Raw genomic sequence first — 12,873 nt, forward strand, 5'->3', positions numbered from 1 at the left:
AGAAACATACTTTCCCTCCACACATTCAGTGAAAATGTGTGGGAGAGGAGACTGAGTGAATATTGAAGTATTCTGAAGCACCTGTAGTACATTGTTATATTTATAGCTGTCCTGGTGCAAATATTTTCCAAAGAAATATCATTTCCATATACAGCACCTATTGTTCCTTCTTATTATTCATATGCAGAGGCGGTTCAACCACCAAGCCAACTAGGCAGTTGCCTGTGGCGCCATCTTGTTGGGGGCGCCATCGAGGCAACTCCTGTCTCCTGCGGCCTGCTTCCACAAGGTATTGAACTGCTTTTTCTGTTGATTTGTTGTAAAACATGATGTTTTGGTGCTTGGGTGGAAAATCTTAATGTAATTTGATGTTTAATAGGCTTTTCCTTAATCCCTCCTTATTATCAAACATTTTCGCTTATCCAACGCCTTTATTTTTCAGTGATTGGTTTGTGGGGGGGGGGGGTGGTGCCAAAATTCTGTTCGCCTACACTTGAAAAATACCTAGGGCCGGCTCTGTTCATATGCTACAAAGAACTGCGTCAGTCTACTTCCCTTACTCCTTTCCCCTTCATTGACAGGGAAAGAAACACATTTCGTCATTCTCCACAGACAGTATTAGAAGGCTTGAATGAACATCACAAAAGAGATGCCGAATTAGGAGAAGAAGCTCAGAAAAGGTCATTGGAAGTATCACAATGCAGTTTAAGTTGCTGGAAGTGTTTCCAGATAAAAAAATAACAGACATAGGTTGTTGAGGGGTGGTGGTCTTTGTATTGTTTTAATATTGAAAAAAATATGAGAAAAGTTCCAGTTGGAATTCTAACATCACGCCTGTCATTGCTAAGAGCAGCTTCAGATGGAGGCGTTTTCTTCAGAACAGCAGTAGGGAAAAAGAGAATTAAACTGTCCCTCCCCATCTGCTGAAGTTCAACTGGCTATCACCTGCTGCTAGCTGCACTTCTTGGTGTGTGTGTGTGTGTGTGTGTGTGTGTGTGTGTGTGTGTGTGTGTGTTAAACATAAAGAAACGCTGAATGTCATATTTTATGTCTCTGCAGTGCATGCAAAGTAAGGCTGGGCAGGCAGTAGACAAGCCATTGTGCCATTTTGGGCTCTTCCAGAGTTCTAGATGGCCACTGTTCCAAGCCACTGGTATCAAACATAAATTAAAGCTGTTTTGAATGTGAGGCCCTCTATACCCAATACCTTTAAAAGTCTGTGTGAGCAGACACCGATGCCACATACACACATATGGGTTTTCACTTTTATTATTGATATAGAATATATAGAATATAGAATAGAATAGATAGTAGCTTGGTAGTTTGAATGTGTTTTGGTTATTGGATTTGAAAACTTGAACTCTAATACTGGACATTAAACTTTATATTACTGGACTATATTTGACTTTTCCTGAAAGGACTATTGCTGGACTATATACTCTGCTTATTTTTGTTTGATTCTTTTATTGCTTTAATAAAGATATTAGATTGTTTATTGGCCTCCGTGTTGGTTTCCAGTGCTCACGCAGCTTAGAGGCGTCACAGTTGGTCACATATATTACCAGTGTCACTAGGGTTGGTGCCACCAGGGCCGGCCCTAGGTAATTTTCAAGTGTAGGCAAACAGAATGTTGATGCCCCCCCAAACCAATCACTGAAAAATAAAAGCGTTGGATAAGCAAAAATGTTGGATAATAAGGAGGGATTAAAGAAAATCCTATTAAACATCAAATTATATTATGATTTTACAAATTAAGCACCAAAACATCATGTTTTACAACACATTGACAAAAAAGCAGTTCAATACATGGTAATGTTATGTAGGAATTACTATATTTGCGAATTTAGCACCAAACATTGAATTGGGATATAGGGCAGTGTGGGCTCAGATAACCCAGTTCAAAGCAGATATTGTGGGTTATTCTGCTTTGATATTCTGGGTTATATGGCTGTGTGGAAGAGCCCTGAGGGTCCTTCCACACAGCCATATTGTAGTGTCTCAGAGACCCCCGAGTCATGACCCCATCGCTATTACGGAGCAGACCGAAGAAGAGATGGGGTTTCTGCCATTTCCGCTTGATTCCGTCCCTTTCCAGGTGCCCACTGTGGACAGTTCTAGCCCACAGTTCATAAGAAAGGGCCTTGGCTCTCAGCCCGGTTCTCCAGAGAATGTTAGTTTTGACCGCTGATTATTTTGGGAGGCTTCGCACGCGGAAAAACAGATTTCGAGAAGGAGCACTCGTTTAGCAGAGAAAGCAAGCGTTAATTAGGCTGGTTCCCTTGAGAGTTTTCAGGGAGGACTGCATCTGGCAAAGTTGTTGACTTTGGTCATTTTCCCTTGGGAAAGAGCACGGACACCTGGCTGAGGAGGAGAGCAAAGTTCCATAAAAGTTCTGGGCACCAAATAGATTTTGCGGTGTTCAACGTGTCAGTTGAGGGATTCACATCGACTCTGGTTCTGCAGCGCGCTACTCTCGAGTAGACCAGCTGCCTCTCGTCTCCCTGTCAAGCCTGGACAGTGACTCAGCTTTACCATGACTAACTTTGCCTTGCCTTGCATCCTAGCCTCGGATTGAGGCCTGAAACTCTGGACAGATCTTGCCTTAATTCCCCACTCAAACAGCCTAAAGGTTTGAGTGTGTTTCGGTTATTGGATTTAAAACTTTGAACTCTAATACTGGACATCTGCTTCCATATTACTGGACTATATTTGACCTTTCCTGAAAGGTCTACTGCTGGACTATATACTCTTATTTTTAGTTGTCTCCTTTATTTCCTTAATAAAGATATTAGATTGTTTATTGGCCTTCGTGTCTGATTCCCAGTGCTCACGCTGCCTGAGGTGTCACACATATAACCCAGAATATCAAGGCAGATAATCCACAATTAAAAGACCACCGAAAGGGAATCTGGCCTCGGTATTAAAAAAAACTCTAAAATCAGGACAATAAATAAAGAACACCACTCAGAAAACAGACGAATTCCAAACAGGAAACAATCAGGGCCATCTAACACCTCCCAATAATGGATTCCCCCAGACAGGAAGCAGACAGGCTTTGAAGTTGCTAAGCCATTCAATGCTAATCAAGGTGGCCACTTACAACATTCACACTTGCCTCAAGGACTGACATTCCACATATATATAAACCCCATTTGCCTAGTTTCCAAGAGACCTCGCTGGAAGCAGTGGCGTGCGCGCTCTCCAGCTGCTTCAACCGGCGGGAGGCAGCCTCAACTGCACCCCCCAAACGATGGCACCCGAGGCAACTGCCTAAATTGCCTTATGGGTGAACCACCCCTGGGTGCCACTAAGAGCAGTCACTCTCATGAGCCTCCTCCTGTACCAGATCAGACTACAATATCATAGCTAAAAGATTATTAAACAAAACACCAAGGAAAGCAATAGTGTGTGGTTGTAATGTGTGCCGACAAAACCTCCTGATTGCAGGTATCACTGTAATTGGATAAAAATGAGAGTTCTGAAAAAGTGAAGATGGCGTCGGCCACCAGCATCGTCCGGAGGCTTCACAATTTTTTCTCGGGGAGAGACCTCCAAGCAAAGCTGCAGCTGCGCTACATGGAGATCTCCAAAAGGACGCAGCCTCCTCCGCATCTCCCCGTGGGGCCCAACCACAAGTTGGCCGCCAATTCGTACTGCGCTCGGGACGGACGCAGAGAGACCTTCCCTCCAGTCATCCTGGTCTCTCCACAGAAGGCACTGCCGGCCGCCAGCCCAGGGTCTTCAGTCGCCACGGTGGAGAAGAAACCGGTCATGCCGGGCTTCCAGCCGCAGAAATGGGAACTCTCTAAGGACAAAACCTATTCGTGATACGGGGCGGCCCTGTATCCCTAAAGCCTCTGTAATTTGGATTCAATAAACACAGTCCCTAATTTAATTTAAAAAAATGAGAGTTCTGACTGGAGCATATACGCATTAGAAGGTTGAATAGTAGTACTGAGTTTTAGCCTTGTAGATCTATAGCTACAGTACAAGTAAGCTGGATTTACAAACTGTTTTGTGGTCTAATAACTACATCTTTATTTAAAATAATAAATTTATGTTTTAACACTGCACAAAAGCTTTATAGACAGTCATTTTAGTGTCATCCCCTCTGGTGGTGTCACCTGTTACAGTTCGAACCCACTGCAACTCCCTGATGGTGATGCTGAAATATGTCCCTGATTTCATCTGTGAAATATTGAAGAGTATGGCATCAAACCCACGGCCTATGCAGCTCAGCAGAATCTATTGGTTTATTTCAATTGACCTTTTTTCTCAGTGGCTGCCTCTCGACTCTGGAACTCCCTTCTTCCCAGGGAAGTCAGAATGTCCCCCTCCCTACTGTCATTCCAGTGACAGGCTAAAACCTTTTTAGTCAGACAGGCTTTTAAAGAAGAGTTTTTAAAATCAGGCCAGGGGGTGCTGAGGTTTTAACTCTGAATAATTTAGAATAAATTTTTAAGGATTTTAACTGTTTACATTTTAATACCATTAATTTTTAATTCTATTTTAATGTTTGTATGTTTTTGAGGTTTGAAATTGTATTGTATTGGTTTTACTGTAAACTGCTTTGAATCTCGTTTTTGGAAAGAGAAAGTGGGGTAACAATAATAATGATTAATAAATAAATAAATAAACTGAGTCTGTGTCAGTAATAGCCACTACCACCCCTTCCCTGTGCTCTCTGATTTTAGTTGCACCATAGCTGGGAATAGATTGAGCTTTCCTAGGCTGGATCTACACTGCCCTATATCCCAGGATCTCATCCCAGATTATCTGCTTTGAATTGGATTATATGAGCCTCCACTTCCATATAATCTGGAATAAGCGGATAATCTGGGATCAGATCCTGGGATGTAGGACAGTATAGAAGGGGCCCTAGTGTAATGGCCTTAGAGCAGTTTCCAAACTTTGGTCCTCCGGGTGTTTTGGACTTCAATTCCCAGGAGCCCCAGGCATCTGGGCCAACGTTAAGTAATTCTGAGAGCTGAGTCTCAAATATCTTGAGAAACAAAGTTGAATAATCACTCCAATTACTCTGTTGTTTTTTTACAATCATTTTTTTATATTATCATAATTTAATACATTCATTATACCCCATTTGTTTAAAAGCAGACACATAATATTCAACACAATCTACCATTCATTAACTTTTGGCATCTTTAGACTCTCTTTGGAACCAATGCTATTGAGACATTTTGAGCGAACTCCTGCCTTTTAAATGTTTCCACTAAACTGCTGAATAATCTCTTTTCACAGCTATACCTCCTGCCAAGGCAGATTGCTTCCAAACCTTGAGGTTACAATCTTACAATACATGACTCACAGAAGCAATACAATTTAAAAGGCACAGGATTTCTCCACAGTAAGATAAGGTGGGGTGGGAATAAAGAGGAGAGAGCCATTTGACTGAGCCAAAATGAAAATATAAATTATTGGCTTTTGTGTTTGTATGTGTCTTTAATAAGTGTTTGTCCACCACCAACAGGGATCACAATCAGTGCAAAAGAGACACAAGGAGAACCCATACATTCTCCTTCCGCAGAGAGTAATTCTTATGCAAGACAGCTTCCATCTTAACAAACACATCAAAAACTGTGTCATTATCCTCTCTAGAGACAGAGACAGATGACTACACTGCCAAAGGTAAAGCTTTACCACATTCCATAACAATAGCGGCTTCATCCATATGAGAATCACGCAAGTAGCTTCCGCCAACATATTACTGTTGCGTTTCATGCAAGGATCACTGAAATTATATGGTCACGAGATACAAAAGAGAGGAATGAAAATCATAATGTTCTTTTCTATACTATCAATTAGTGTATATCATTCTCTATCTGAACGAGGAGTGAATATACCCATACTCATCTACCCATCCTCCCTCCCTCCTCAGTTTCTTTCTCTAAGACTGAGGAACACTACATTTATTTGAATCTTGGATCCTGCTTTTAACTCTTTCTTTTCTTTACACCCTTCTTAAATGTATTTTACAGGGAATACAAGGATAAAAATTACATGTTACATGTTTGCAGTGGACCCCCGAGGTCGCAACAGGTTCACAGAGGCCTTGCAGGCCAACGTCCAGCGGCTAAAGGAGTACCACTCCAAGCTCATCCTGTTCCCCAGGAAGCCTTCTGCGCCTAAGAATGGAGACAGTCCAGCAGAAGAGCTCAAGATGGCCATCCAGCTCTCCGGACCAGTTATGCCCATAACGAATGTTCACAAGAAAGAGAAGGCCCAGGTCAGCACCGAGGAGAAGAATTTCAAGGCCTTTGCCAGCCTGCGCATGGTCAGAGCCAATGTGCGGCTCTTCGGCATCCAGGACAAACGGGCCAAAGAAGCTGCTGAGCAGGAAGTGGAGAAGAAGAAATAATAATATGAAGAAACTCTGCTCGAGGCCTCTCAATAAAAGTGGATGAATCTGAAATGGCAAAAAAAATTACATGTTTCTATGAAGACATGAATAACATACAGTATGTACAATGCCTACACAAAATTGTGAATGTACCAAAAAAACATCCTCTTTACCTGTTTATATATACATAATAATAATGAAAGTGTCCAGCTTAAATGTAACTGCCTGGCAGGATTGTAAACCAAAAAATGATCTTATACAAATCCCATTTATTGTGGAAAGGAGAAAGAAAAACAGAGGGACTCACAATTAGTGGCAAAACCATGGAGTATTATTTGCTGTAAATAGATGTCAGTTAGAGCCCTTCCGGACTGGCCCTATATCTCAGGATCTGATCCCAGATTTTCTGCTTTAAACTAGATTATATGAGTCCTTACTGCCAGATACTCTGGGATAAATAGAAGACCTAGGATCAGATACTGGGATATAGGGCCTGTTTGGAAAGGCTCCTAGTCAGAAAGGGCCATTGTATTTAGTTAAAATCAAGGTCAGACAACGACATTTTGCAGTCTGAAGCAGAAAAGCAAATGTCACCTGAGTCAAGTTGTATAGTACTCAAAGCAAGCTAAGGGCGCTTCCAGACATCACTTAAACGTGCGCCGAAGCGGGTTTAAAAAACCCACTTCAGCCTGGGTTTAAGTCCCCACACACCCAAAAAACCCTGGGTTTTCCCAGAGGGTCTACATGCTGTCCTAATCACTATCTGGATGGCATGCAGCCCCCCAAAAGAACCCCTAAAAAGTTTTTAAAATTTACCAAGCTGTCATTATAGTCCACCTTGCACTCTCTTGGCATGAGGAAATGATGCATCGTGAGGTGGGGGAGGGGTGAAAAAACAAGATGGCTGTGGGATTGGGCCCCGGGATCTTGTGATGCAGTTCATGGGCCCAATCCACACTGGGCCCACATTTTACCTAAGATCCCTTCTTTGTTCCAAATTAATTCGGTTTTACCAGAGGCGTCATTTGGACACCTCAGGTAAAACCAATACAGGTCCCTGTCTGGATGGGCCTTAAGTTACTTTGCAATATAAGGCAGAAAAGACAAAAAAAGTTGCACTTTCATGATATCATAACATCTGAACAGAACTACAGCTTGGAAACATTATTGTAACTCTCAGAACAGGCATGCCCATTGAGGGAGTTAAAGCCCTGGAGAAGTTGTTTTTTTTCCAAATTCTGAACTGATTACAATTAAGGGTCCCAACAAGGTGAGACTTCTTTGAGTGTGTAATCAACATTTTCTCTCTGTTTCTTTTCTCATTTGGACCAGCAAAAGGAAGAGGAGGAAATTGCCTCTTGGGTGCCAGTGTGGTGTAGTGTGTAACCCACAGGCTACATTTGTCCCACCGTTGCTATAAATCATGGAATATTCTATTCAACTATATTTTATATTTTTATGCCAGCAGATAACCAAATCACAATAAGAATGTTATTAGGGGAAGACTTCTTTTGTGTTGAGGAGATGTGAGAAAAACATGTGAGTTTGTTTTCCTCTTTCAGGAAGCTCTTGCTGAGATTATCAGATGGGTGCAAATAAGATCCTTAAAAAGTGAAGGTGCTTTCTTTTTTGAGCCTGCAAAGTCTTCATACTGCAGAAGTCTGTAGGATATGTTACCTGCTCATGGAGGCTGTCTTCTCATGGAGAAGCTACAAGTTAAAAAGGAAATATACAAAGGAACAATGCCCTTGGCTGTCGCTTTCCCCCATCATAGTGACTGCAAAAGCTATTACTAGTACTAGACTTCTGTCCTGCCTTTCAAGGTTCTCATGGCCTGGAATGATTTCTCAGGCTTGGTTCTCCTTATCTTACATTACGTTCTCTCACAAACCTTCTCCGAAGCTAATTAGTCTGAGGGGAAATGACTAAGAGCCATTCTGTGAGAATCCCATAGCGGAGATTGGCTTTGATCCTGAGACTACTCCTATCCAAAATCACCCGGTCCTCCTGTCATTTCCTGCAGCTGCTGAACACACTGCAACTTTCACCTGATTTACAGACTTTGACCCAGAAGGGCTTTCTTCCCCCTCAGAGGTGCCTGCCACACCTGCAGAATGGAGATAACAACACTTAACTTACCTATCTCTGTGGGATGTTACGAGTCTTAATTAATGCTCACAAAAAGAACTTTGAAATCCACAAATGAGGAGTGCAAAAATTATCATTTTATATTTCAATTTCACTCTTTAATTAACACACTGCCAAACACATTTTCCAAGCCACTAACCTGCCTAACACAAAAGTTTTAAAAATAACTAAAGTGAAGATATATATTTTCAATGTGCAAAGAGCACAATGAGACCATCAATCAGTCTGACTCCTTGCTCAAGAAGAACAAAGCCTTGGGAGAGAACTCATAGTTTTGCTTCATTCTTTTCATATTGGCCCTTTTTTTATTACTTTCCATTAAGGCAATTCATTCGTTGGTTATGGAATGCTGCTATTGATTTAGTAAGCACTCAACACATTGAATGGGATTTCAAACATGAGACACAGCTTGTTGAAGGCTCGGCAAAAGTCAGTTGATGCCTGCCACAAATTTCCACATTAATTCAGTCACATTAACACATGACTGAGAGCATAATTGAATAGATTGGTGATTTAGTACTGCATAACAGATGTGACAAACACAAGGAGCATTAGGGTGTATGTGCTGTGGGTAACAGCCCTTCTCAGCAGAAAAGAGAAAAAGGTTAAAACAGCACAGGTAGCTATGACTATATTTGCACACAATGATAAACCAGGATTTGTGGTTTCATCCTGGCTTATTCTGAATGAGCATGACATGAGAAAACAACCCATTTGTTGAACTTTTGTCCTCTCCTTTGTATGAGCGGGTAGAACCAATTAGAAAAAAGATACATCATCATGCCATCTGAACCCAGCATCCTGAACTATGGCTCCCAGACAAACTAGATTTCTCAAACCACCAACAAACCTGAATTTGTCGTGATAGGTGTATGCCTTCCTTGCCAGTTTTACTCTACTGAAGAGAAGACACATATAGAATCACATCATAAACCTTTCACATAGATTCTAAAGAAATCTGGCTTTACATCATTACAAAGCCCTTGCAGTGGCTTCGAGCAAGTTGCTTTTTATCAACCGAAGGTTTTGCCAGTTTCTATCTGTAACACTGAATATAAATGAAATCTGGTGTGATTGCTAAAAGAGCAGAGGAAGGGATCTGAAGTGTTTTGCTCATGCAAGGCATGAACCATATGTATGGTTCGTTCCCAAAAGATATACTGATGACAATCACGTTAGATGACGTCAAAGAAGCATTGAATAATTACCTACTAATGCCACCCACGAGTCTTTCACACTATGCAATTATTGTCCTATGGTTCCACTTTAACTAGCATGGTTGAAATTCCATTGTGAGGCACTTTAAGGAGCTCTCTGGCTAAGAGCTAGGCAGCCAGATCAGAATTATGAAGTTTTCAGACACGGCAGTTGAAGTGGAATCATACAGCTATAATCGTCTAGTGTGAAAGGGTGCATTGGTGGCCCTTATTCAAATTTACAGCTCATGGGTTCCTCAAAGCCATTTGCTGAATTGTCTAGACCTTTGACTCTGCCCATTTGGACTACTTTTAAGCTCCAGAGCTTAGAATCACAGAATCATATGGGCCATCTAGCCCGATCCCCTGCCATGCAGGAAAAGCACAATCAAAGTATCCTTGACAGATGGTCATCCAGCCTCTGTTTAAAAGCCTCCAAGGAAGGAGCTTCCACCACACACCGAGGCAGAGAGTTCCATTGCTGAACAGCTCATACAGTCAGGAAGTTGTTTCTAAAGTTCAGGTGGAACATTTCATGTAATTTGAACCCATTGCTCTCTGAGTCCTAGTCTCCAAGGCAGCAGAAAACAAGCCTGCTCACTCTTCCTTATGACATACTTTCAAATATTTAAACATGGCTATCACATCTCCTCTCAACCTTCTCCCCAAAGACATCCCCCATGCATTGATGAAGAATGGTCCACGCAGTCGTATCCAAGAACCTCTCAGCCTCTCCAAGGTGTTGTCTTTCCTCATAATCTTTTACTGGTGAGAGAACTTGGAATCAATTATATGACTCCAGAGTAACAGAAGGATTCACAGAACAATGCCTGGTTCTCTTCCTCTTTCTAAATGTCATATTCTTCCAAGCATCAGTGTTCTCCACATTTGAAGTGACCTTCCCATAGCCTTCCCTTGCATGTTCATCTGATGTGGGTTGTGTATCTAGAATGGTCTGATGGGTTGTAGCCAAGAAAAACTTGAGTTCTTTAATGTCCTTAAGTGAAGCAATTTGGGCCTTGAGTTGCTGGATCCTCTCTTCCATTGAAGTAAATTATTTGCACCTTGCTGCAGATGTAGCTCACTACACATATTGTCAAGGAGATGAACATCCCACAGCCCTTGCATGTGACCGGAACAGCTTGCCCCTGCTCCATATCCTTGAGACTCAGATTTCCAAGCAGGAATCTTTATTGAACTCTAGTCCTCCTTCTCAAAACACCTCAATTCTCCTGTTCTTTATGTTTTCCAAAGATGATTAAGTTGTGCATGCCAGCTTGGATATTTTTGATTTATGGTGACCCAAAGGTGAACCTCTCACAGGGTTTTCTTGACAAGATTTGTCCAGAGAAGGTTTGCCTTTGCATTCCTATTGCCCAAGGTCACCCATGGGTTTCCATGGCCAAGTGGGCATTCGAACCCTGGTCCCAGGATGTTTTCCCACCAGCATTATAGAACGGAGGCCAATTGTCCAATCTGCTCTGGCAGAATTCTGGGAAATGTAGTTTAGGAAAACCAAGGACCTCTCTGGCTGAGGATCCAAAGGCTCCGCCCTGAACTACATTTCCCTTAATTCTGCAGGAGCAACTCGGATGATTGGCAGACGATAGCCTCCATTCTATAACACTGGTGGGAAAATGTCCCTAGTTCAACACTCAAATCATTACACCATGTTGTCTCTTCTGTAATTAATTCGTTTTCCTCATAATGGAAGCCTTGCTACCTTACCTCACAGATGTAGTTAAAAGAAGGGCAACTTTGCTCCTTTTTAGCTACGACTGTACCATTTCAGGTCCTTTTTAGTTACAAAATAAAAATGGCACAGGGGGACATGGGTCAAGTACCAACTGGGGTATGGCTTAAAATGAGGTGGATGAGAAGCAAGTGGTTTTTATAGCACAGGCCATCAATTACAGCACTCAATAATTTAAAGAAATTAAAAGTAACTATTTCAACTTTAATGCATCACAAAATTATAAGAATAATTTTCCCAGCTCTTTAGTGTTTCTTATCGTAACCCAACAGGATTCCTGGCCACAATTTAGATTCTCCTTGTATTTTGTAAAGTTTGCTTGGATCAAGAGCCAAAGTGGCTGTTCTTTCTCCCAAATATTTTCCCCTATTGAGTCATATCAATGCCCACCACCCCTTGCTTGCAGCATAGCACAACAGCAGCTTGGTGAATGCTAGCCAAAAGCAAGGGGAAATGTATGGCACAGAGAAGTGTGGCTGTTCCACATCTTATTTAGAAGTGAATCCAATATGTCTTTTGCTTCACCTCTTTGGGTCCTGAATGACTGGATAAACATAATGGGGTAAACCTAGGATCAAGTTCAGCATACCTTTTGGGGCCCTTTCACACAGCCATATAACCCTGAATATCAAGGCAGAAAATCCCAAAATATCTGCTTTGAACTGGGTTATCTGAATCCACACTGCCATATATTCCAGTTAAAACCAGATATTGTGGGATTTTCTGCCTTGATATTCAGGGTTATATGGCTGTGTGGAAGGGCCCTTAGGCTGTAGGTTTTCCTTAACTTCTGCCCATGATTGCCAGGTGAACTTTGGGGAGGATATTTCCATCTGATTAGTTCAAAGGGGATTGAGTGGTCCAGTTGAGGCAACTGTTTGGAAGGCAGCAAGTGAGGTTGCTGAAGCAGGCTATGGCTATAAGGAGGAAAATAATCAGTCTGGATTTATAAACGACCTTTGTTCCCCAGGTATTTGTAAGACAGAGTCACAACAGTATAGCCAAATACTGTATTAATGTTGCAAAGACTTCATTAGTACAGAGGTTAATTGCCTTTCCCTGTCATATTTTTGCTGCCTACATGTGAGTCATATCATTGTTTGCTTCATTAGTTTGTAAAGTGGAACAGCTAAAGCTCAGGTTATTGAAATAACAGGTGCATTAACTGTGCTTCTGTAGGGTGCTCTCTGCTCATAACCAAACTGATTAATCACCTCCATTTTCAGCAACACAGTCCTTCCCTGGACAGGAGCCAGAAATACAGGGCAGTTCGGGAAAGGATTACCAGCACTTAACACTCCCAACCTTGTACCAGGCGAAAACAGCATCCCTTTTGCATTTTCCCCTGGGTTACCTTCCAACAGCCTTATCAAACCTGTCCTCTTTGTGCCTGGGGATAATGGCAATTTAAGTCCAAC

At 41.9% G+C, this 12,873-nt stretch overlaps 2 protein-coding genes across 2 annotated transcripts; both read left to right on the top strand.

Moving 5' to 3' along the window:
- Positions 1–3,492: 3,492 nt before the first annotated feature.
- LOC100564898 (NADH dehydrogenase [ubiquinone] 1 alpha subcomplex subunit 7) lies at positions 3,493–3,843 on the top strand. Its single transcript, XM_003215410.2, has one exon. The coding sequence runs from the start codon at positions 3,493–3,495 to the stop codon at positions 3,826–3,828; it is 336 nt and encodes a 111-aa protein (XP_003215458.1). The 3' UTR covers positions 3,829–3,843.
- A 2,182-nt stretch (positions 3,844–6,025) lies between these two features.
- Positions 6,026–6,416, top strand: LOC134292603 (large ribosomal subunit protein eL13-like). Its single transcript, XM_062958097.1, has one exon. It carries the CDS (start codon positions 6,026–6,028, stop codon positions 6,374–6,376), a length of 351 nt encoding a protein of 116 aa, XP_062814167.1. The 3' UTR covers positions 6,377–6,416.
- Positions 6,417–12,873: the final 6,457 nt, after the last annotated feature.

The sequence above is a fragment of the Anolis carolinensis genome, chromosome 1 (genome assembly GCF_035594765.1).
Source record: "Anolis carolinensis isolate JA03-04 chromosome 1, rAnoCar3.1.pri, whole genome shotgun sequence".
NCBI classification, from domain to species: Eukaryota; Metazoa; Chordata; class Lepidosauria; order Squamata; family Dactyloidae; genus Anolis; species Anolis carolinensis.